At 48.2% G+C, this 26,494-nt stretch overlaps 2 protein-coding genes across 2 annotated transcripts; both read right to left on the reverse strand.

Moving 5' to 3' along the window:
- Window positions 1-10,373: 10,373 nt before the first annotated feature.
- LOC123122445 (disease resistance protein PIK6-NP) lies at window positions 10,374-14,895 on the reverse strand. Its single transcript, XM_044542646.1, has 5 exons — window positions 14,378-14,895; window positions 13,789-14,208; window positions 11,034-13,018; window positions 10,807-10,879; window positions 10,374-10,711 (listed from the first exon to the last, which is right to left on the reverse strand). The coding sequence occupies exons 1-5, from the start codon at window positions 14,794-14,796 to the stop codon at window positions 10,708-10,710; spliced, it is 2,901 nt and encodes a 966-aa protein (XP_044398581.1). The 5' UTR covers window positions 14,797-14,895; the 3' UTR covers window positions 10,374-10,707.
- Window positions 14,896-22,180: 7,285 nt separating this feature from the next.
- On the reverse strand, window positions 22,181-23,885 carry LOC123125325 (probable kinase CHARK). Its single transcript, XM_044545839.1, has 2 exons — window positions 22,927-23,885; window positions 22,181-22,859 (listed from the first exon to the last, which is right to left on the reverse strand). Exons 1-2 carry the CDS (start codon window positions 23,859-23,861, stop codon window positions 22,181-22,183), a joined length of 1,614 nt encoding a protein of 537 aa, XP_044401774.1. The 5' UTR covers window positions 23,862-23,885.
- Between the last annotated feature and the right edge of the window lie 2,609 nt (window positions 23,886-26,494).

The raw sequence follows: 26,494 nt of genomic DNA on the forward strand, positions 1-26,494 counted from the left end.
GCCTCTGTGGCTCCGTTAGGTTCTATGCGTGCCGGTTCTGCTGCGGGCGGTTACGGCGAGGATGAACCGGCGTGCGATGATGGCGAGAGGAGGATGGGTGTGTTTGGGTTGGAGCTGGGCACAATTAGCGTGGAGGGCAGGTTGAGTGCCGCATACTCGTCCGGCTGATCTGGAGGGTTGGCGGTGATCATGTGCGTGGGGAGGAGGCAAGAGGAGGAGCGGGGGAGGCGGCGGAGGGAACCTTGTCGAACTGCAGGAGGACAGCGATGGTAGGCTCGGGACTGAACGCACCTCTGCCCACCATCTTGGTCAGTGTTTCCGTCAGGACCTTGCCGATTTCAGACCGATGGTACATGTCGAACGCCTCCGCCATGCCTCCCCTGACCCTGATCCCTGCCGGTCAACAGTAAACATCAATCAGACAGTACAATCTAGATGCCAAGATGCCCATAAAAAAGAATACAAATGCAAGACAGCGCGCGACTCTGATTACGCCGGAACCCAGCGAATGCAGGGATTCCGTCGAGATTCCCAAACCCGCGGCGCAACAAACGCACCCCGATCCCGGCCGCTCCGCTCCGCCCCACCACTCGCAATCAAACTGATGCACCCGCCACCGCCCGTACGTCCGCCGCAATACAAACCCTAGGCGTCCCTCCCGTGCGGCGCCACCGAATCGACGCGGACGCGCTTCTACCTGGTCGATCGGCTGAGGGCGACGCCAGCGGGGAAGAGAGCGGCTATGGGTGGGGGGGACAGAAGATGCGCGGGCGTTCGAGGGGATCGAGGTGCGTACGACGGCGGCGTCTGGGGATCGATAGGAGAGTCTTTCTGCGGGGCGTGCGTGGTGGGACGGGGGGGGGGGGCAAAGAATAACCGGACAAAAAAAACCAGTCGAAAAAAACCAGACGAAAATGGAAGGACTATTCAACCAACTCGTTCATTAGGAGTAGATATATGTAGGAACGCCTCTCATTTACGCACGCGAACACCGTTCAGTAGCAAAGAGCCAATTTCACATGCACGAGCCGGGGTTGCAGGACTTGTTCCTCAGTTGGATCGATCACCATCAGGCGCTACTTTCATCTGATCTAGAGACAGGACCAGTAGGGTATCGAGGACGAGGCCCGCGTCGAACCCCCGGGAACTGAATCACTCAATCACAGGAAGGCCGAAGGCGGGAACCATACGCATGGGGCTGGAGCTGCTGCCGCTCCGTCACTTCTGGCCGGCGACAGATCGATGTATCTCTTTCCCTCCCATCTTCGTCTTCAGCGTCCCCTGCCCCTCCCTATAAACCCCAGCCGTGACGGCCCAACGGCTGGCCGAAAACCTCACGGCCAAGGCCAGCGTGCAGGAAAAGGAAAATCACGCAGGCAAGAGGGGCGGCTGCCTGACGAGGAGAACACAACGGCGCCGCTGCTCAGGTTCCCAGCCGGCCTGCTTGCATGGCTCCTCTGGTCCGCCGCCTCCCCCTCGATCTCCCAGGATTAGACGCCAATGGAGGACAGGCGTTTCGGTGCGGAAGAGAAGGTGAGTTGGTGGACGGGACAGAGCAGCGGGATATGGCGGCAGGGAGGCGGGGCTGGCCGCATCGGCCGGCGCGATGTGTGGCGACGGCGCACGCGAGGGGGATGGGAACGAATGGTGGAGACGCTGGAGGATAGCGACTCGTGCGGACTGCGGAGGTCTATTTTTCTTTTGGACGCGAGTGGACTTGTGCGCTCTTGTCTCCTATCACGCCTGCGCAATCCGACGGCTCGCGTTCGGCCGCTCCGGAATGACTAAGGGGCAGTTTGGTTCATGTCCTGAACTCCACGCCTGGGAAATTTTGCTGCCTGGCCAGGCGTGAGAATCTGAAAAAAAGTTGCCTGGTCAGGCTAGCATATGGAAGGAGTGTTTGGTTCATAACCTGGCCTAATGGATTCTAACCCGTCGCTGTTTGCTCCCTGTTTGCCTCGTTTTCTGCACCATATCAATTAATATATGCAATTACTTCCAGGCTGCTGCACCAGGCATGTCCAGACATCCAAAAAAGGACGCCTGGGACCAGGCTGATCATCTTGCCTCGTTTTCCACCAGGCTAACTAGGCTGTTTCGTTGTCCAGGCCAGGCGTACTTCCTCTTTTCGTGGACATCAACCAAACATGCAGCAGGAAATTCCAGGCAGCCCCCAGGCCAGGCGTCACCCGCTGTGGACACGAACCAAACTGCCCCTAATAGTGCGCGCGCACTTTCTATCTTTTAGGTATAAAAGCAGCAACATGATTTCAACATGCTCAAACGGAAGAGGGAATCTAGCTTTGCATGAATCAGAATGGATCGTAACCTAGCTAGTGTGTGTCTAGCTAGGGATTGGGAGGTGATGGGAACTTAGATGAGCCACCTGAAGGCACAATCTACACTTGAATCTCTGCTTCGCCATCAAAGGTGAACTGAAATCCTACGGCAGCGCACCATCTACGAAAAATCATCCATGACGGGCATACTACGAGGGGACTTCAAACAGCCATCGTTGATGGGGTGATGTAATTGACATGAGTGGCAGGGTCCAAAATGCCCCCTAACTTGATGATGTATAGTTGGCCATAGTACTACTAGTGTCTAATGAGAAATTATGGCGCCGAAATGTCAGTTGTCATGAGAGATATTTTCATAATGATCCTCCTAATTTTCTTCTGTAATCAGAAGAACTAAATACGTATGACAGTGTACTTCACAGGTACACGCAATAATCCCTTCATGAGTGCACAAGGCAAAATTTATTTGTTTGATACGATTTACTTTATTTGACTGAAGGAGAACAATTCAAATAGACCGTCATTGCTGCCGAACAAAAGCTGATCCTGGCCAGCCGTCTTTGCCCATCGCCGCCACCACACTAGAGGCAAACAAAAATTACATTTGACTCGCATATACATTTTTTTCTGCTGGTAAAATTGCATAAACTTCATGTCTGCAATCTCTACGTTGAACTCCACAGTAAAAAAGAACTTTAAGTGGGGCGTTGCAGAGGACAGGTTCCATGGAGCCCGTTTTCCAGAAAAATATTTTCTAAATTATTTAGAAATTTCAAAAACTACAAATTTTTGTGGAAATACATACACTTAAGTATTTGCAGGGTAGACAAAAAGAAAAATATCTGGCCCAAATACAATAAAGAAAAAGCCTATTTTATTCTATGTATTTGTCTTTTTTGTGTACATCACATATGAACATACATGCTCATGAAATTTCGTATGGATATACTACAAGCATATGCTTATGTGTATACTTTTTTATCAGAATTTTTTGAGGTGTGAAAATGATATTTTCACTAAAAAGAAATAAAGGCCTCCCTGAAGCTCGGCCTACGTTTGCACTTTCCGGAAACTTTAGTCATATTTGACAGTACCGTGGTAGCTTATTCCTCTTCGTGAAGATGCCCACAGACATGACAACGCAACACCAGAAATTCGGCCCTTTCTCATTACGGGGATCTTTGCTTGCAAAGGTTAATTATCACTCAGTGTCTACAGATAGTAATGATCAAACAATACAACAAATTTATTCAACAAACAGTCCAGACTGAATTTAACTGAAAAGGAAAAGGATGAGACAACAGATGCTGCTGCCTCCCTTGAGACACCATTTATCAGCAGAGAACACACATTCATTACACGAGGACAAACATATACTCCCTCCATTCCTAAATATATGTCTTTTAAGAGATTTCAATATAAACTACATACAGATGTATATAGACGTATTTTAGAGTGCAGATTCACTCATTTTGCTTTGTATGTAGTCCACAGCTCAAAACACACAAATGGTCCATGAAAACTAATCTATATGTGGAGCACCACAACTGGAAGTGAAAGTTCGAAGTACAACACAACACATCTGTAAGGAAATGATTTACTCTACTTGACTTTGACCATGGCCACGACTGGCGTTAATTCTAGTTGGGAAAGCTGGGAGAAGAGAAAAAAAGTGTAAATACTCATGTAAAGAAAACAAATCGTGTCAAGAAAATAAGGAAAGAAGTTTGACACCGGGTGGTTGAGCACGTATAAAGTAACACCCTTTGTGTGCTTCCTGCATATTTATTCTTTGTTTGACTTTGTCGTCAGAAAATCGCTATCGTCAGCGCCTCGAGAGATTAGGAAATGAAGAAGTTGATCATGAAAAGCAAATTAATGTAGGTACATTTAATCAGGAAATTAACATAGATGTGTACGTATGTGCAGGAGAAGTGTACATATAATTGTCTGGATGCTGAGTAGGTGTGAGCCATCAGATCCCTAGCATGGCCATGCGAATCGAGGCCATCCGATCCCAAGGATATCAGTTTTCCCAGCCCGACATGATCACTTGTACCTGCTGCATGACTTATTCATGGTTGTGTGGAATGACCAACGAAAAAAATAGCATGCTATTTCGATGTTATAGTGTCGCTATAGCATATCTGGAAGGGCCACGTTATGTTTAAGCTAATTTTCTCGCTACGGTGCTATTTGCGCTAAAGCGTGCTATTTTGACGCTAAACAAAATAACATTGTAGCGTTTGTGCACGTACCACACAGTAGCACATGAGGCATCGCCTCATCGCATTGGCCCAACTCACTCTCACTCTCTCTTAGACGCAAACGCAATGCATACAGCCTGACCTAGTCAACTCGTCACTAATTTCCCACTAGCTCGTGAAAGAGAGCGGCGACAACGGCAACGTTCGCGACTCGTGAACAAAGGCGACAGTCCAAGACAGCGCATATGTCAACCATGTCACCGGCGCCGGCAAGTCAGCCAACGACGATTCTCTGTTTAATTAGGTGTGTTCTCTTTTCTTATAAATTAGGTGTGTACATGCTGTGAGCTAACTCTCGTATGCTTCTTTATTTAATTAGGATTGTTTCCTTTCCTTGTAAATTATGAAAGCCTTAAATTTTGTGATATATTTGATATTTTTATGCAAAACGCTATTTTCAAATATAGCACGCTATAACTTCTATAGCATTTAATTTGGATAAGGGCGGCACTAAATCTTGTAACACGCTATTTTTTTGCATTGGGAATGACACACAGTACACACCATATATAAAAGCAGCACATGATCTCAGTTGTTATCGTCGACATACTCAAGCTGAAGAGGGAAGCTAGGTAGCTGCATGAATCTGAATGGATGGTAACCTAGTGTGTGTGTCTTGGGACTAGGAAGCGACGGGAAATTAGATGCGCCACCCAAAGGCACAATCTACACATTAGCCTTCAGTTCGTCATCCAAGGAGAGCTGAACTCCGATAGTGGCGTACCATGCACGAAAAATTCATCTATGACGGGCATGCTACTGAAGTACCAACAGCCTGTTTGGCAAACTAACGGAAGGGAAATGAGAGTTTAACTCTAATTCCCTTTCTCCATCTCAATTACCAGCCCTTCCCCGTAATAGATACTAGATAGATACCCCGCGCGTTGCTGCCGGACGTTAGTAGGTTTTGGTGTGCTGAATGGAATCATTAAAAAGTTGAAAATGCTATTATATATAACCATATACTCCTGACGTAATTAGTGACCACAAATTAGATTGTTAGAATACCGCTAAAAGTAGTTCACATGCATCACCGGCTGCAACCTGTAGAGATTTTTTTAGTCTTTCCTTTATGATGAATCAAACAAATTTTTAAATCCATACTTGATCAACACCGTAGGCCTCCTCCACAAGAAACGTCTCCTTCCTCCTCCCGTCGGCGCCGCCGCGGATCCGCCCCGCCTCCGATGGCCTTTGGCCTATGGAGGTGCGGAGGATCCCCCCCCCCCCCCCCCCCCCCCCCGGCGGGAGGGACCCCGTTCTCGTTTTTGCTAGGTTGAACGTCTTGGTTGGGGCTGTGTGGCGGCGGCAATGTCCCTCCGTAGTAATAATGTCTCCCACGTCCTATCTCCGTCCCGATGGTGCGAATAGCGTTGTCGGAGGATGTGTGGAGGTGTGTCTCCGTCGGATCTCATGGGATTCGATCGGTGCTGGTCTTCGGTGGATCTCTTTGGATTCAGTTTTTGTCCGTCTTCGTTCGTGTGGTTCCAGGTTTGATCTTTCCAAACTACAACTCTCTTCATCGGCGATGGTTGCTGCTCTGGTGTGTTGGTCCTTTGGGGCCTTAGCACGACGACTTCCCGACTGTCTACTACAACAAGGTTTGCTCGACTCCGGTGATGGAGGGGCGATGGCGGCGGCGCGCCTTCGGCTCGCTCCAGTGCTTGTAGTCGTCGCTAGGTGGTCCATAGACCTGGTTGTAATTTTTATTACCTCTTGTGTTCTCTGTACTGCCATGATTAATGAATAGATTGGAAATTTCTCTCGCAAAAAAAAAACACCATAGGCAAGATAAATAAATAAATAAACCGAGCACGGCTGCTGGGCTGCAGAAACATAAAAATAAAAATCAAGCTCTGCTGCAACTTTTGTAATGTATGTTTGCACTATCAAATCGAGCTCTGCTGCAACGAAATGTCAAGGAAATCACCAACCTGCAAATTCTTGAGTTAGGATGTGTATGCACTATCAATGTTTGCAGTAAGTTAGAATCAAAATCAAAATGAAAAAAAAAGTGACCACTTACAGACTTGCATATTCTGCTTTTGTAATAAGATGATGTGCTGTTCTCTGCAATTTTGTCAAAGAAAACATTAGCTTACTGAAAGATGTGACGTGGTGATAAACTGGAATAAATGACCGCAACACAAACTCATAATTTAAAATATTGTAGTAGCCTATCAGTTCGCCTGTAAAGAGGAAGGTACATGTGTTTTTCTTTCAATTTTGCAAGTTTTCCAACAGAAGCAGAGTACCCGTCGTAGCATCGTAGGAGCAGCTACACATGATGATCCTTCCGTAATTGGCCATGCTTCCAACAACGCTAGCACACCTGTGATAGGTGTGTCCATGTTGATCAACCCACTGTCCGCAACATGCAGCGACGCTTCCAGGCAAGGGACACGGGCCGCCGCTGCTCCCAGAGGTCGTGCAGCCATGAAGGGAGCACACTAATGTGAATGGTCGACTTGATCGACAACAGCCTCGGACTCTGCGGTCGCAACACGTTGTGGAGATCCGAGATGCGGCCCTCACACCTCCCTATGCACCACCGCTCTTTCTCGGTCCTCCTCCCCCTCCTACCTTACACCCTCTGCTCCACTAAGAGTTGGAAGGGACGATGATGCGACAAGGAGGCGCTAGCCTAGACTTCAAGATGCCAAAGCATGTAAATAGAGGGGAACGATCATGTCTCTTCGGATCCTTGCGTCGGTTCCAGAAGATTGGCTCTTCGGCTGAACGATCATGTCTCTACAGATCCCGTGTCTGTTCGAGAAGCTTGGCTCTTCGGCTGTTCTTTTAGTAGGACTCTTCGGCTGTTTGTTGGAAATAGAGGTTGCTGATGTGGCACATGCAGTGAGGTGAAATCGAAGGTGGCATGTGTGGGGCTTGTATGATGAGGTGTATAGGCTGCATGTGAAGAGAAATAGGTTAGTGGGGATGAACTATTTAGATATTATAGATGTGGGACATATACATGTGAATTCCACTTTCACTTCCGTGTTGAATTCCTATTTCACCTAAACAAACAAAGGAATAAAACTCTCTATGCCTCAAACTTCCATTCCCTCTCTCCAATTCCACTGAACCAAACACGCTGTCAGGGTATTTAAAATGGCCCGTTGGTCAAGGTACGAGTGGCAGACTCCAATATGGCCCCTAATCAGTGATGTAATTGGCCATAGTAGTAGTGTCGGATGAAAGATTATCACGTTGAAATCCTCTATAACACTAAGCTCCCTAGTTTTAAAGAGCCAACGTTCAATTGAGGTCTCCAGTAAGAATTGGATCACCCGATTTTGACTCATTCAACAATTTCTTAAAGCTTCATCATTCAATTCTTTTATACTATACATTATGCTTTCTAATTTTTAAGACCTCACTATAACACTAAGCTCCCTTTAAGGAGCCCACATTCAATTGAGGTCTCCAGTAAGAATTGGGTCACCTGATTTTGACCTGGTCAATAATTTCTTAAAGTTTCATCACTCAATTTTTTTATACTATACATTATGCTTCCTAATTTTTAAGGCCTCACAATTAATTAAGGTATTCAATTTAGAATTGGGTCATCCGATTTTGATCGGGTCAACAATTTTTCAAGCTCTCCCGTTCAATTCTTTTAATTCACTACGTTCTTAAATTTTAAAGCTCTTTCATTAAGTTGAGGTACTCAATTTTGAGTTGGTTTACGATTTTGATCGGACCAACGATTTTTAAAATCAATCAGCAGCAATCGACCTATAAAAACATATCAATCCCGGGCACCCTCCCACGATTTAGAAAAAAGAACCGCCACCATGTGATATTATAGCATCAATATAGTACACGCAGCCACCCATATAGAAATTTCCCCACATAAATATAAGTTGGTTCGGATAACAAAGAATCACAGCACAAATGTCCCACCAAATCACCATATTATAAAATAAAACACACTCTATCACCCCCCCCCCCCCCCCCCGCGTCAAACTAAATATTGTACCAGTTAAAAACTATAAGGGGTATTAGTTTTTTAGAAAGTCAAATTTCTTTAACTGTGACCAAGTTCATAGAAAAATATTGGCATCCACAATATTAAACAAAAAAGTATGGAAATTCATTTCGTGATAAATCTAAAAGTATTGATTTGATATTATGAATTTTGATATATTTCTCTGTAAATATGATCAAACTTAAATGGTCCGACTTAAAAAAAGTAATACACCTTATATATTGAATCAGAGTGATCACCTTTTTAAGAAACCCAACAACACGAACAGCGCAACAAAGCGCGCCCAACCCTTCTAGTATATTTTAATGGTCATGAGATATATTTTCATAACGTTTCTTCTAGTTTTCTTTATGGGATCAGACAAAATAAATGGACGGTCTACTTGACAGGCACACATGTACGGTAATCACTTGCACAAGGCAAATTTTATGTCCGATAAGATTTTGTGCCTGATTTACCTTATTAGGGCATTTCTAACCGGCCCTTATAACTGGTTAGAGGCGGCACCTAGCCGATCCACAATTGGCATTAGTGGAGTAAAAATTGTACCCAGCCATGGTAAATCTCCCTATATTTACTCCACTGCTTGGCGGCCGAGTAAAAGTCCACTCTCCTCCGCTGCCCCCGCTCAACTCCCGCGCTGCATCTTCGCCTACGCCGCCCCTCCCACCTCCCGATGCCGCGGATGCTCTGTAGTCTCCATCGTGGTCCTTGACCACCTGGATTTGTGCTCCTCTCGCCCCGTCGCCGGCGCACAACCGGTAGATCTGCGGCTTCCGCGTCCGCCACCGGGTTTGGCGCCAGACCACATCCGGCCGTCGGCGACTATGCCTTGCCAGGTATGGGCCGGGTACCAGACCGCACACCCGGCAACGCCTCAGCGCCGCATGCAAGTATTGATTCCGCCTCTAGCCGCTCGGATCTCTCCCAGCGGCTCGTCGGCTCACCGTTGCCGGTCATAAAGTGTGACGATTGCCCTCGGCAGGTGGTGCGCCGCGTTCCTACCACGCCAAAACATCCCGGATGGATGTTCTTCAAGTGCAAAAAAGATGGTGCATGTGCTTCTTTTGATTCGGTTCGGTGCAATTTCGGTAGCTCATTGTTTACTCAAATTTGTGCGTAGGATGGACGCAAGCCTTGGTATTGGGAAGAAGAATACATCGATCTAATGATAGCACGAAATTTGATAGGTGCTCGTGCACTCGTTGATAGAGTTGAGGCTAGAGATGAGATTAGATACAAAGCAACGATTACCTCTTTAGAATGGAAAAAGAAAGAAATGTGCAAGCTCGAGAAGCCACAGATCAACGATGAAGACATGCATAGAGAAGATATAATCCAATTAGTGGGAGCAATTATGAAGCCGTAGGTAGCTGCATGAATCTGAATGGATGGTAACCTAGTGTGTGTCTTGGGACTGGGAAGCGATGGGAAATTAGATGCGCCACCCAAAGGCACAATCTACACATTAGCCTTCAGTTCGTCATCCAAGGCGAGCTAAACTCCTACAGTGGCGTACCATGCATGAAAAATTCATCTATGATGGGCATACTACTGAAGTACTGAGTGGATTTAAAATGGCCCGTCGGTCAAGACACGAGTGGTAGACTCCAATATGGCCCCTAATTAGTGATGTAATATGCCATAGTAGTAGTGTACGATGAAAAATTATCGCGCCGAAATGTATATTACCCGTGCCGCATAGGACATCATGAAAGCTTCCTCCGGCTCTACGCTCCAGTCACATGATGGTAACGAGGCACAAACAAGCAGATTAATGAAGAAAACAAAAGAGTGCAATGCCAACTGAAAGAGAAAGAAACAGAGAATAACACAAGTTCATTACATGACCGTATATAATCAGTTCAAACTTTAGCAATCAGATGAATGGGGGAAAACAAATTAGGTAGCAGTACAACGAGAAGTTATTAAAGCTCTAAATTGAAGCGATATACTGAATAACGCAAGCGCTTGCGTTGTTGTAGCAGAGCAACAGGAACCTTAGTTCAGATCCTGTTCTTCGACACCAGCCAAGATTTTTATCCATTTCATCTCTCCTCTCTTCTTCATCACCTGGTACGTGGGACCTATAAAATCCGTATGTGTACTTCCCCATCATGCCCACCAGCCATCACCGCCGTTGATTCTAGCTGAGAAAGCAAGAGGCAATGTGTGAGCTAGGATCTAAGATGGAGCGTCTCAAGAATTAAATGAAAGAAAGCATTGGGTGGATGAGTGTACGTACTCCAGATCCATTCTTTCTCCTTCATCGCCGCTGTCATCATCGTCATACTCATCATCATCCTCATCATCGGTATCTTAATTTGAAGATTGAGAGGCGAAAATGAGCAACATATTATCGGAGGAAGCATGTGCATGTATGTAGGTGCAGGAGTGCAGAAAGGAATAAAAAACAACGAGATACACTGAATTCATTCATCGGTGAGTATCACGTGTTATTGTAGTTTGTACCTTCCGATATCTCTGGATCCAAATGAAGATTAACGATTGGATGGTTAGGATGGGTGTCCATTGCATTTCTCACTGCCGCACATGCTTCGGCAGCTTCCATATTGGTGACCCCGTCCCAATGGATTTCAACTAATGCACTCTGAAGTGAGAGCAGGTTGCCCAGGCCGAGCTCAAACAGATCACCGTTACCATCTTCTTTGGCCACCCGTACGCCCAGACTGAATCGGACGTATTCTGCATTTGGCAAAGCTCCTTGTTGAAATACTAACTGAGTGGCTGGCTCACAATGCATTCCAAAGGCTATCACACAACGGAACTCATCTGCACCGATGATGAGCAGCCTTTCTGTTTGGTGGGTGCTGCCTATCCAGAGATGGCGAAGAGCTGGCAATCTCCCAAGGATTTGCACATCTTCTTGCTGCACATCCTTGACTATGATATGAACCTCTGATAGGTTTGATAGATGTGAGGGGCCACATTTTGTTATCCACATCGGCAATGCAGAGCATGCGATATGGTCTGATGTGAAAGTATATTGGCGAAGGCGTCGAGGGGGTTCCCAGCGTCCCCCCAAGAGATCCAAGTATGGTACATCATCACAGGTAATACTTAGACTTTGGATATCATGCAGGTTGCATATAGTCTCCACAAAAGTTTCCTCTACCTCGAGGCTCCAAGCAATGAAGTGAATGTCAAGCCTCCTTAGTCTTGCCAGGCGGCCAAGCTCTTGCACGGTGCTCGGGGAGGCATAAATCCTCTCCAGTACTTCCAATGAAGTCAGGTTACCCAACACACCAGGGGGCCAATAGCAGCGAAATAAAACCTTTATGGACATTAGCTGTCTTAGCTTCCACATGGATGACGGCAACACTCTCATCTCGAAATTGAAGTCTAAATCTAACACTTGTAGAAACTGTAGATTTCCTATTTCCTCCGGGATTTCAGAGATACCAGTTCTTTTTAGACCTAGGTACCTCAGGTGAAATAAATACCCGATATCCCTCATCTTAGGCTGAAAGTTAAGTGCCCCAATACGGCATCGATGTAAGTCCAATACACGTAAAACACCAAAGCTAGATATAGCTGGCATGATAGTCACGGCTGGTGGAAAGACAGTGATGGACCTTACTTGTGATATACTCATTGAGTTAGCAAGAGGTGTAGTTTCTTGATCTTCCTCAATATTTTGGAGGGACAATCTACGGATATTGTTCTGAGAACTAGTGATATCCTTATTACTTTCCAATATTGTCAAAAACTTTGCTTCAGCTGACAAGGAACGAATCAGATCAAGCACCATGTCATGCACACGACAACTTTGTACTTCACGGAAACCATTGAATATTGGTATAATCATGTATCTGTTTATGAGCTCGTTAAAATAAGTTTCCCCAACTTCAAAAATACTAGTCTGATGCTTTCCATGCTGCACAAAATTTTCACAAATCCACTTCCATATCAGATCTTCTTTGTCAATCTCATGATCTTCAGGATACATGCATAAATATAATATGCAAGTCTTCAGATTAGAAGGCAGATCATAGTAGCTAAATGATAGTATCCTCTGCATTTCCTCCATACTTGCATCTTCTGTAAGTCCACGCCCAATTGAGTCTAGCAGAACTTGCCATTCAACTTTTGGCTTTATCTGATGACCAGCGGTGAGAAGACTAGCTATAGTAAGGATAGCTAATGGTACACCGCCACATTTCTTCAAAATATCTCTAGATACTTCCTTAAGTTCACTAGGACATTTATTCTCACTTGAAAATATTCTTTTACAAAAGAGCCTTGTAGAGTCACTATCTGAGAGTGGTTCCATTTGATAAATGGAATCATGAGTGGAAGGACAACATGCTATGGATACACTAAATATGCGGGTTGTTGTGATTAGGCGACTGCCAACATTGTTCATATTAGAGAAAGCCAACTTGATATCTTCCCATAGTTTTCCATCCCATATATCATCAATTACGACGAGATACCTGTACAAGTTGTGAGAGAACATTAATGAAATGTTGATGCACAGATCACAAGATCTAATAAAGCGCCATATATATAACACACACAAACTATGTATAATTTAGTACATATAAGGATGAAAACAAGGGGACACCAGATTCCAAACTTTCAATAATCTAGTTAACGATATATAGCATTATTATGACCTGAGAATCAGATGGTGTCAAAGCAAAAATAGCATTCAAAAAAAGCATAAATTAGTAAAAGATGGGTGGCATGTAGCAACACACATGTAGTCACTGTTATGAAACTATAGCCTGTATAATGACCTCAAATCATAATGCACTATATCTATCCAAAATGTCAAACCAAATAACCAAATGATTATCAAATTCACAATCTGGTGGCTTCCAATAACGTATTCATAGTTAACCAAAACAGGGTAAATCTATAAGTAAGATTAAATTACTCAGAACCACTAACATTTGAGCTAGTGTTCCAGGAAAATCTCAAAAAAATTTAAACACACGGCCGAGAGCCAATAGAAAAGTTAAACAACTTCGTCCAACAAGAAAAAAAAACTACAAATTGTACATCTACCTGAATAATTGCAATATTATGCATGTCTTTATAGGAAACGTATAAATTGTCAATTTGAAAAGATGCATCCGAGCAGCGGAAAGTATTCTAAGCCATATACTAGTTAGCCAATCATTATATAACTGCTTCCATAGCATGAAAAAAAAAACTCGTCACCAGGAACATTTGACCGTGACTGGGCGAGGGTGTATACCTCTTGTCGTGAAGGAATTCCCGGATTTCTTCGATGAGTTGTCTTTCATCCAATACCATGAGATTCATATTAGTGTACATATTTTTGTCTAGACCAATAAGGATGTCCCTGAAAATCTTCTTTATGTCTGGATTCTGACCAACCGGAACGAAAGCCCGTGAATCGAAACCACCTTTGATCTTGTCATATACTGCTCTGACAAGAGTGGTCTTGCCCAATCCCCCGAATCCAACGACAGAGACTACTTTTGGTCTCTTGTTGGAGGGATCTTTATCTCCCAAAGACAATAACTTGAGAAGCTCTTGATCCCTCTTCCCATAGATGCCGACAAGCTCTGTAGCTTCAGTGTATAGAGCGCGGAGACGAGGATCGATAGTCGTCCCAGCTGTAGGCTTAGGCACAATATTATCGACTGTGTACCTGGGAGGGGAAGATGTGCCCACTAAAAAATATCACAAGTGTTATCGTTCTAAATAGAAGTACATGCCGATAGTGATGATGTCTATCCCCCTCTCCCTCCACGAACCGAAAGTCACTGTGGTCAATCGGCCACAAAAATCATAGGTTGGTCCGTCAATCGGGTACGCACCTGCCGCGCCTGTTGGCCACCTCTTGGACATCTTTGTTGATTTCCTTGATGGTGCTAGCGATCTGACGACGCGCCTTGCCCTTGTTAAACAAGTTGGCCATCTTGTCCACAAGGTCTGTGAGCTTGTTGCCATCAGCATCAGGTTTATTAGGGCCGTCGACGCGCACAATGAACTTGTCAACAACGTCTTCTATGTCGTAGGAGAGATCCCTGACCTCATCAGCCCAGAGCTTGACTTGCTCGTCGAGCTGATGGCGCGGCACCTCTGCCACCTTGCAGAGGGCAGCGTGCATGCTCTTCATCTCTCGGATGAGAGACTCGACGCCTTTCTTGGCGTTCTTCTGCAGGTTGTACTCCTCCATGAGCAGCTGCCCCAGCTTGGGGAGCAGGCTGCCCATGGCGCCCGTCACCACCTGCATGGTTAGTTAGCTAGCAACACTGATCTATGGATGTAAGAGCAGCTTAGCATCGACGATGAGCTGTGGTTGAGGGTGAGGCTCCCCCCTCTCTCTCTCTCTCTCTCTCTCTCTCTCTCTCTCTCTCTCTCTCTCTCTCTCTCTCTCTCTCTCTCTCTCTCAATATCCTGTATGTTGGTTGCTTGTGCATAAAAACTAATCAAGGAGAGGTGCATTATTGATCCCACCACTTTGTCCACTTGTTCTCAACGCGTCTGATGCACTTTGGGGCGGCAAAAAGGTGCCGCCCTAGCTAATAAATTAATCTTCACAAGACGACCTTAAGTCGCACTTTAGATAATCTTGTATTGTTCAGTAGGTGCATGCATGCGAACAAAGGCATCGTGCTTAGTTTTGAAAGCTTCACCTAATATAAGTTACTGGTATATACAACTGTATCAATTAGTGCCCGTCCCAAGGTCACATCTGAACCCAGCTAGCTACCATGGATCAGATCGAGTCACTGCCACGTACGAGTGACACTGCAATAAAATTGTTCTCCCAAGGTCACATCTGACCTAGAAAGAGACAAGCTAATTTGCTAACTATAGAAATTTAGCACCAGACAGAGAGAGCAGTAGTTAGCACCAGCTTCCTAAGCTGTTAAACATTTTCACGAGCCTCCCTACCTATGAGGGTTCATAATGATCCACGCCATCCGGATTAAATTGGACGGTCAGATTTTGATTTAATGGCGATGATCAAGTGGGTAGCTCTACTGCAAAAAAAAAGGTGTGTAACTTCAACTTGGCGCAATAATATGTGTGTTTTCAACCAAAAATTGTACTGATAGTAATGTGTTTGGCAAATCTTTGCATGCATAATTTAATATATTGATTGATTATGTACATTGCTGATGTGGTTACCAAAATGATGAAATTAATTAATGATGAAATCACTTGCAAAAGGCAGTCGGCATTGGCGAAACACATTATATATATGACACTGAGGCTCAACATATATTGCCTAAGAGCATCTCCAGCCGTTGGCCCCCCAAGGGGCTCAGAAAATCGCCGCCTGAGGGCGAACCAGCGCTAAAAATTAGCGTGTGGGCGATCGGGTTCCCAGCCGTCGCCCCCAGGGTCGCCCCAAGTTGTCCTTTTTAAAATATTTTTGCAAATAAATTCGGCTAAAATTCGGCAAACATTACAAAGATTCGGCAAACAGGACATAAATTTCGGTGTTCTCCTTTTTTTACATAGAAAACTTAAAATTTACTAAATAAAAAACTCGTGGAGCGCCGTCTTCGTTGCCGTCGCCACCATCGTCCTTCTCCTTCTTCACGCTGCTGGATCCCTGCCCGGGGTCGCCCTGGTGGACAGATTTGGCCGGTGGCGGCGCGTTGTCGTTGCTGTCTTCAAGCACGATGACGCCCCCTTCGTCGCGCCCACGGCGGTGCGCGGCGATCTCTGCCAGGGCGCGGCGCTGGCGCTCCATCTCCAGCCATGCCCAGTCCTCCTGCTCCCAGTTCATGGCTGCCTCGTCGTCGAGCTCCGGCTCCGTCTTCATGGCGGCGAGCCCCGGCTTCGTCTTCGGCTTGACGAAGCGGGGAGGAGCCGAGGAGGAGGCACGCCCGCCCTCATTGATGATGATGCCGGCGCTGTGGGTGCGCCGGTCGAGCGGCGTTTCCGCGGGTCGGCCTTGACGCTGAAGAGCGCCAGCGACCCGGAGGAGTGGGAGGAGGAGGAAGAGGAGCCGGTCCTCCTCGGCATCCATTGGCCGCCACTCCGGCGGGGGACCGCGGCGGCCGGGTACATCAGCGGAGGCTCGTTGCCGCCCTCGAGGTGGTCGAGGACGGCGTGGAACATGCGGCCGGGGGCACCCCACCACAGGCGGCGGCCGTCCTTGTTTTTGGTCCCCCGCACCACCGGCAGGTTGTTGGTGGAGGCTACCCACTCCGCCTATCGGCGTTCGAAGTACGCCACCCACGCCTCGTGGTTGCCGGCGTCGTACTCCGGGAGGGCCCACTGCTCCACCGTCAGAGACGCCCGCGCACGCTCGATCTCGGTGCGGAAGTAGCTGGGGCGCGTGACGTTGGGCAGCGGGGGGATGGGGACGCCCCCGACGCGGAGCCTCCACCACCCCGACGCGCATGCCGGGAGGCGCCGGTAGTTGGCTTCGTGCAGGAGATGGGCTTCCCACTCGTGCAGAGAGCGGCGGCCGAAGCCAGTCGCCGCCGCCCATTGCCGGGGAACCTTTCGCCCATCGTCGGCGGTGGCTGTGAACGGGGAGGGAGAGGAAAGAGGGATCGTCGGCGGTGGCGGTGCACGGGGAGAGAGGGGCCGCGGGCGGGTGTGTCCACCGGCGAGGGAGGCGCTGCTTTATATAGCGGCCGGGGGGAGGGGGTGGCGCCGTGTGTACGCGTGGCGGGGAGGGGGCGCGCCATCGCACAGCACCACCGTGAGGAATCAGTGGAAGGCTGACCGGCGGCAGCCTTGGCATTGATTCCCCGCGAGAAACCGAGGCGATGTGAGGACGACGAGGCGCGAGTCGCTGACTTGGCGGGCCCGCTGTTCTTTGGCGCCAAAAACGATTGCCCCGGCGCCCCAGCGCGCCGGATTCGGCCTGGGTCCGCCGGCGCTAGTTTCGGCCCTAACCGGCGAAAACTGGGCTCCTGGGGGCGCGACTGGCCCAATTTTTGGGTGCCAGCGCCGAAAAAGGGGCCTGTGGGCCTGCTGGGGACGCGGCTGGAGATGCTCTAGCAACGTCTGTGTCGCTCCTTTAGGGCGACCCGGCCAGCACCAGCGACGTCGCCAGCAGTCCCCTCACCGGCCGTTCCCCCTCGCCGCTGTTGGTCAGATGCCGGGGCAAGGCCTTGTGCGGTCGCCGGTGGCGGCAGGACCTCCCTCTCCTTATCTGCTTCTCTCTCCAGCTGACTTATGTGGCTACCCCTCGTCAGATCTCTCGCTGCCACGGGTACCTCGCGCTGCCGATCAACTCCGGGCTAAGCCACTGGTAGATCCCTCCTGGACGAGGAATTATGGGCCAGGGCTCGTAGCTGTCCGCACGAGTCGCTGGGAGGTGGCCACCACCGTTCTTCCCAATCCAGATCCACGCGGTCAACGCCGGTGTGTGGGCTCTCTCGCCTGCGTTAGTCTATGTGGTCGCAGGCAACGCCGAGCATTGGACGACTTTGGCGACCACTCTGGCGGACTCGCTGTGCATTGAGTCATCGCACGTATGCCACGGTGGGGCGCGTGTTCGCCGCCATGGATCCATGCAGTGAGTTGCACCTGCAAGTCGCGATGGCCGGTCCCGACCTAGGGTCTGGCGGGCCTGCGACCAGATCTCACCCCTGGCGGCGTCTAGACGGCGGAGGCAGTAGCGATGGTGCTATTGCTAATGGATGCTGGTGGGCTTGCCCTATTGTTCTTCTCACGCCAAACTGACGATCTACATGTTATCGGTCCTCTTTGATCTGATTGTAGATGAGTTCTGTATTTCTCTGTCAGAGATCTATAGATTGGCGCAAGACGCTCTTGATTTTCTACATCGGATGGGATTCAGCCATGTGCATCTGTGCATCTGCCCGTGCGGCTTTAAGTGGGTGCGGCACGAAAGCTCTGCTTTTTGTTGATACCATGGGACATGTCTACTTCAAGATTTTCATGGTGTTGAGAGAGACGAAGAATGTCATGATGGCTGCGAGTGGAGGATCAGAAGAAATATATATGACATTGAATTGAAATTAGCAAGAGAATTTTTTCGGGGGCTAAATAAAATCAGTTAAGTAAGATTATTACCTTCTACTAGTATTTACTCCCTTGGTTCATTGATCGCTCAACCGCTTGATCATTGGTATTTTTCTTCATTATTCTTCCTCCACATAGCAGATCAACCAGAGGGCAACAAATATGCTTCCTAGTCCCGAGTCTCAACCATTTCTTTTTAGAAAGCTCACTAAGAGCATAGAGAGCCTCGGTGTGCTTGAGATTTTGTCATATGCTCACACATCAACAATGTCGAGGAAAATCTTTATTCTTAGTTCTTTTCGCTAGTTCACACTGAATCTCCTCTTCCCAACTAATATTTTCCGAGGCATCACTTTGCTCTTGCGATTGCCCGAATTGTTTAGAACAAACTTGTAAACAAAGGAACAATGTGAAGGAGTAAAGAATTAGGTCGAGAGCGTCGCTGATCGGGCATGACCTTCAATAATGGGCGGCTTGGGCGAATCCTGGCGTCGGCATCAGGGCGAAGGGCGGACCAGTGTAGGGCTAGCTGGGGCCCAGCGGTGGCCGCAGCTCGTCGCCGGACTCGACTCGTAGACGAGCGGATGGATCGGTGGTTCGTTCCTCGTCGTTGCCGATCTCTCAAATTCCTTTTTTTTTAGCAAAGATCTCACAAATTCCTGGGTCGTGCTTGATGCCCGCGAGTCCGCAGTGGGTTTTTGTTTGGTGGGCATACATGGGCTGCGTGGGTTGTTGCTGCTTGTTGGCCTACCTCGCAACGGGTAAATTTCTCAGCTTGTGCACTCCTACACATTTAACCTTTGCCTAAAAAATATATTTAACCTGGTTTTTACAGAAAAATCCATTCTTACTGTCCTCCTCTTTCTATTTAAATTCATGGCATTTTTAAAAATTTTAAGAACATTTCAAAACTTAGATGAACATTTAAAAAAAGAGAACATCTTTATAAAAAGATTGTTCAATTTTTAATTTTCTGTATATTTTCCAGTTTGTAAATATTTTTAACACTTTAAATTTTATAAAATAAAATTCGGGAATTTTTCTTAATAATTGGGGAATATTTTGAATTTCATGAATATTTTAAAAAATAGAGTATTTTTTAATCAATGGGAGCATCATTCTTATGGTGCGATGGAAACATACTGTTTGTGTGGAATTATTATTTTTAACTGAGAGACCCGTTATTGCTTTAATATGGTAACGTTTTTATGTGCTTTCAAAACATATAGTTTTCGTGCATAAATAATATGTACATTTAATTCATTCACTACAACTCTTTTCTGCAACAACAAAACGCTACAATAAGACTAGTTTTACTTGCGTGTAGCCAGAATATCAACACACACTGAACTAGCTGGTCATGCAGCATAGAACAGTTCCGTGTCCCATCTACGCCGTACTCAACATCGTTGGCATCATGTTGGAAATGAAGAAGCACAACTGAATCAAGTGGAGAAGAAAATGTAGGAACAATGGAAGCATTGCTACGGGGGAGCCTTTTCGTATGCCATGTGTTGCCAAAGGCTGTGGTTGTGCTTGATGCTTAATTTGTTGGTTCAACATGATGTTTTCCTTGTGTTTTTCTTTTATTCTTTTCCACTCAATGATTTGGCAGTGTGCTTACACAATGTCTCGACTGGCTCTTGACATCGTACGAAGCCAGCTATAATCAGTATCAAATTGATATTCCCTCACAAAAATAAGTATCAATTTGGTATTGATGTATAACCCTTCGCTAAAAGAAAACCATTAAGGATATTGAAAATGTTAAACCGAGAGAACTGAATACTAGAAAGCTTGATCCATTCATTTGTGGAGTTAGGGCATCTCCAACGTCAACTCGCAAAAATTCCCCCGCATCCGTCCGCAGACAGGGAAGGACCAGTCAGTGGACACGGATGCGGGAGGCAGTCATCCAACCGTAGCCACACACATTTTCACAACAACTCGAACCAACCGGACGAAATTCGTTCAAACAAGTTCGGATTTCATTATAAATACATCAAATCGGTGCTAGGCGGGCTCTAGAGTATAATTAATACCAAATCCAAATGACCGCCGGCGTCCAGTCCCCGTGTCCGGCCATCAGCAACGAGAACTGAAGCATCAACATCTCCAGTTTTGCCTCAACGCTCTCCGGCTCCGTCTCCGTAACCTCCACCTCCGGAGCCCCGTGAACTGAAGCTATCCGCCTCCACGTCGCCGCCAAGCGACTAATCGGCCGAAGATGCTCAACCCATCAAGCTTGGCGTCGACGGGCGGGAAGGAGCGGTGGCCTTCCGGGGACACGAGCGGCGGCGACCTACTGTGCACTATTCTTCCTTGCTGCCGGCGGCGCTCGCGGACGTGCCGGCTTCTTCGTGGTCATGGCGCCGGGGCGTGGCCTCCTCGTCGCCGGTCTCGCCGAACAACGCCTTGCCTGCCTCGTCGTCGCACTCCTTGCCGGCGGCCGCCACCTGCGCCACCCGCTGCCGGTACTGCCAGCGGGCGAGGCGGATCCCGCGGTAGGACTCGAGTAGTGCCTCCTGCTCCGCCAGGTCTGCGTCCGGCGCGACCGCCCTGCCGGCGGCGACGTGCGCCTCCGCCTCGAGATGCTCCTGGAGGAGGTTGTGGTTATATTTGACGTCGGCCTGCGCCTCTCTGAACTGGTCCTCCCGTTCCTCCCGCACCATGTATATATAATGGGCACGGGCCTCGCCAATGGTCATGGTGCAATGCACCAGCGAGAGTGGAGCGGAGGAGAAGGGTGCCACAGAGGATGAGGAGTGTGGCGCTGGCTCGTCGGAGGAGGCGTCCTCCATTTGCACGTCATCATGAAGGCGTCTTCCGGCTGGCTGCCGGCCTGCCAGTCGGCAGCAATGGCGGCCATATGGCCTTCTTCTGCTTCGACATCAGCCCGTCCCAGAGAGCTTTGGTGGCGGAGGGATCCATGGCGGGGAGTGGTGCGGAGAGGGATGACTGTGGCTATGGCTGAGGCATCAGGGCAGCGGTTTATATAGCACCGGTGGGCGACAGAGGGACGGACGGGTGGCGTCGGAGGAGATGCCTCGGCAACTGCGTGCCATCAATGAGGGCGGCAGACGGACGGACGGGCGGCCGTCGTGTCGTTTAAACGCACGACAGTCGCCTGCACCGGGAAGCAGTGCGGGCGACGCTCTCTCGGCCGTCGCGCCGCTTCAATGCCGGCGCCAGTAAGCGGTCGCGTCCGCTCCGGCCGGGTATGAATGCAGGCGCTGACGCTCTGGAGCAGCGCTGGCCGAAAACGCGCGGGAGGGGGAGGGTTTTTGATGGGCCTGCGCGATCAGAAGCGGGCTTGGGATCGGTCTGGACTCCCACAAATATCCCCCACTTTTATCTCCGGTTTGTGGGAGAAATCATGTTCAAACCACCCCGTGGACCATTGCTTCTGTGACGTGGTCCAGACGGTTGTGAAAGGTTTGCGGGTCGGGGTTAAAGATGCCCCTTATATTACAGTAGGTAGTATACAAGGACCAACTGTAGCTACACGTTCTGCTGATCGTGGACATGAACAGCTACGAAGTGAGGGGGAGTGCGCTACAAGCCTACAATACAGTGATCAGCTACGACACAATCCTAAGTACAATTACAGAGTACTGAAGTTTGGTCTTCGAAGATTGCGCTTACGTGTCATTGACTCATTGTTCTGTCATTAGGTGACCCGAATCCGGTGGAGTGTGGTACGTAGTGCTAGCCACAGAGGAACGCGTCGACCCGTGGCTCGTCTCCAACTCCAAGACACGATGCGTAGGAGGAGGCACACGCAGCTGTGCATCTTCGGGCTTGAGGAAACTCATGACTTGAACCATCGACGGCCGCTGGCTACCATCGGGGTGCGCGCACCAGAGGCCGGTGACGAGCACACGCTCCATCTCCTGCTCGTCGAAGTCTCCGGCGAGCCTCACGTCTGCCGCGTCGAGAACGGCTTTTCGGTCATGCATATCGCGGACACGTCCCAGGAGCGTCGCCGACGCCGAAGCTCCGCCCGGCTTCCCTGCGGGCGGGGTCGGCCGCCTGCCGTTCGCGATCTCCAGGAGCAGGACGCCGAAGCTGTAGACGTCGGACTCGGCGCATGGCCGGCGGCTGTTGACGAACTCCGGGTCTATGTACCCGATGGTCCCCGCGACGACCTCCGTGGTGCGCGGATCGGCTCGGTGTTGGAGGAGCCTCGCCAGCCCGAAGTCACCGAGCTTGGCCTCGCCGGACGAGTCGATCATGACGTTGCTAGACTTGATGTCGCCGTGCACGACGCAGTACTGCTCCAGCTCCGTGTGGAGATAGCGCAACGCGGAGCCAAGGCCCAGGGCGATCTCGAACCTTTAAAATTTCTTGTGAATAACTGAACATACTACGACAGTGACTGATTCAGTCAGGCGGGGTGTACCTTTCTTCCCATGTGAGGAGCCGATCACGGGCTGGGCTATGGAGACGCTTGTCCAGGTTCCCTCCCGGCACGAGCTCATACACGAGCAGGAGGCCGCCGTCGCGGCACTCGCACCAGCCCAGCAGCTGCACAATGTTGCGATGGCTCAGCCGCGTTGTTGTCTTCACCTCGGCCTCGAACTCCTTCCTCCCCTGCGCCGACGAATCCGAGCTGAGCGCCTTGACGGCGACGTGACGGCCCGCGCCGTCGTTGTTCAAGAAGCCACGGTATACCCAGCCGAACCCGCCCTGCCCGATCCTCTGGTTCTCCGCGAAGTTACCCGTCGCAGCAGCCAGCTCGGCGTAGCGGTACCGCCGGGGCATTGCTGGCTCTTCCAACTGCGGTCTCGGCATCGATCCTCCCCCGCGCTCTTGGTTACTCTGCTCTTCTCTCCTTCTGGAACACCAGCATGACACAAGCCCTATAATGCAGGAGACCAATACGGAGGAAAACAGTACCAAGCCTGAGATGGCATACACCCCATTGAAGTTCAGGGTACGTGCTTCCACCTCATACAGCCGCTTCGTCATGGAGTGGCAGACATAGGCGTCGACCCTGCAGATTCCTCTGCACATAACAATACGCATCAAATATGCGTAGTACATCTTGTAATCGGCCTCGCAGACGCCTACGGGGGAGGTGTTGTTGCGAGGCTTGAATATCCAGTCCATGTCGGAATCGTGGGAGAGGGATTCCTGAGAGTCGAACATCTCGCTAACCCACCCTGCTTCTTCCCTGGGGGTGTTGCAGAAGGACGGGATTGGGTAGTAGTACTCGTCCATTACCTCTTTCTCCTTGTAGCTCCTGAGGGCACCACGGCTGTTCCAAGGAACCGTGTCGGATACCATGAGCAGCAACAACAAAGGAGGGATTATCCAGACGGAGGAGATAACCATGGTTCAAACTTGAGAAGATTGCATTGCTTCCAGGAGACAAATGAGACAAGCTTTTTCCAGTGATTGGGTTCTTCGGTCCACCTAGGTACACGTAACTCGGCATAACTTCAGAATTGCAATACTACTTTGGTGCTGTGTAAATTGCTACGAAGATCGCATGACGGCGACAGGTGATATAGGCTGCCAAGTCAGACCAATCAACAGCTTGGCTGAACATCGATACGACAACTGCACTTCTTTTATTTTGGCAGAAGACAACAACGACACAATTTTTATCGTCCGTCGATGCACTAATAATTATCTATTTGCATGTGTCACAAATATATATGAGCATATTGTAGCATATACTAGCAAAAGAGTCGGTGCGTTGCAACAGAAGATAAAAGGTACCACACTCCTCTAACCCAGTAAATATGATTCAAAACTTCAATAGGCCTATGTCTTTTGTTTCAACACATGACATCTCATCTATGTCGACACTTATCCTTCTTTAGTACGTATCCAGGTATCCGGTGAAGCGTCGTACTCCTGAGTTGACCCATTGCTCGTCTCCAACTCCAAGACACGTTGGGTAGGAGAAACCCGCAGCTCGAAAAAAAAAGAAGCAATTCTCTGTGCACAGGATATCCCCTGCATGCCTCAATCGGTCATTTGGTTGGAGAGGTTCCCATCCATACTTGTCTTCTTTGCATGCATGACTTAGCCAATGATTATGTTTCAAGGGCCCCATGCATGCATGCTTTAAGAGAATTGCATGATCCACCCACCCCATCTCTCGTACCTTTTCATCTTTAAATTTGAATTGATTATTTTTTTGAACCAAAAGTTTAAATTAAGCTTCAATTCCATATTTGTGTTCGTTGTGGCGAGAACTTTCAAACAAGACCAATTTTGAATACATTTTGGCAACTTATGAACTGTGTTTCTAGTGTTAAAACTTAATAATATTTAGTTTTTTTTACCAAGTTTCATTTTTTGGGTTTAGGGCTTAGGGTTAAAACTTGATGATTTAAAAGAAGAATCCTTCAACATATCACATTTAAAAAGAAGAATCCTGGTGAAGTTTTTAAAACTTGTGAAAACGTATTCAAGAGCGGTCTTGTTTGAAAGCCTCGTCACAAGAAACATATATATGCAAACTTAAACATAAATTGAGCTTTCAGTTCAAAAGATACAATAGATTCAATTTTAAAAGTTAAAATAAAAAGTACGGGAAGTTGGATGGATGGAGCATTGCACTATCTGCCAAAAGCTGCATGTAAGGGCCCACCCAAAATAATCAATGCGCTAATCCATGCATCCTGAAGCTCTGCATCTTCGGGGCAATGGAAACTCCTCAATTGCACCATGCCTCACGCAACCGTCAGGGTGGGCGCACTAGAGGCCGACGATGAGCACATGCTACATCTCCTACTCGTTGAAGGATCTGTCCATCTGCCACGTCAAGAACAAACGTTTCGGTCATACATATCACAGACACGTCCCAGGAGCATCGCCGAGGCTGATGCTCCACCCGGCTGGCCATGTACCATCGGCCCACCCACATATCCGATGGATGGGCCATCAAAGCATGCATGCCGAGTTGTACCAGACATCTAACGCCATAAAAAAAATCTAACGCCATAATGATGCAGTGCGCTTTTCATACGAAACTCACACACGCATCTATACTGACATGTCAAAACCAACGTTGTACTGTAAACCAACCTTTGGTTGAATGGTTAGAAGGGCAGTGGCATCCCCAGTTCACTAGAGTTAAAGTCCTACACTTGACGCAAGTGCTCGCATTTTTCTGGATTTATTTTTTAAGTCCTTCAGTGATGTGCGTTCAGTGGCAGGAGTTTTGGTCGACTACAAAGGTGCCTGTGATGACTTCGTCAATCTTAAAGGTGCTCATAGGGATAGGATGTGCGTGTGTGCCTTCATAAAGGTGAGTATATATGCATATGTATGAGTGTCTACTTTTGTATAGTGTTGAAAAAAAAACCCATGGTGTGCCTCCTAGCTTGCTGCGCTGATATAGCGAGCGAGTTGCAGTACCACACATGGCATTATCATATCGTTAGTACCACACATGGCATTATCATCGTTGCACAACTACTGTGGGAATGGAAATACTAGCACGAACCCTAATCCTCACACCTCCTAAGCCCATAGTGTGCATGTCCACCAGCTCTACGTCTGGTCGGCCGTACGTGCTCGATCGTCATGTAGACAATGATTAGCTTTGAGGGCTGGAGCAAATTAGTAGAGTTGGTAACTGTGATCGTTAATCAATTTGGAAGAAACCTATATAGATAAATGGAAACTGGACCAGATGTGAGATTTGGATGGTGGTGCTTTATGCACCAGGTCTCGAGCTCCAGGGCGAAAGCCTAGAACAAACCCGTGTGGTTAATCCTAGCAATGACGATGTTTTTTTACATTATTACTTTGTTGGAGGCATTGCTCGGATATGTTCGGACTGATTCTTCAGGGTGAAAACTTTGATATCAGCCTTTGTGGTTGGATCCGGTGACAGCGTCGCTTGAGTGTCGTTTCCTTCCTGAAGGCGTTCCTGTTGAAGATCCTCGTCATCCATGTGGTGTCAATGGTTGCTACGGATATGGTCTCAGTTGTAGTTTGTCGTTTGT

The sequence above is a fragment of the Triticum aestivum genome, chromosome 5D, assembly GCF_018294505.1.
Source record: "Triticum aestivum cultivar Chinese Spring chromosome 5D, IWGSC CS RefSeq v2.1, whole genome shotgun sequence".
Classification (NCBI taxonomy): domain Eukaryota; kingdom Viridiplantae; phylum Streptophyta; class Magnoliopsida; order Poales; family Poaceae; genus Triticum; species Triticum aestivum.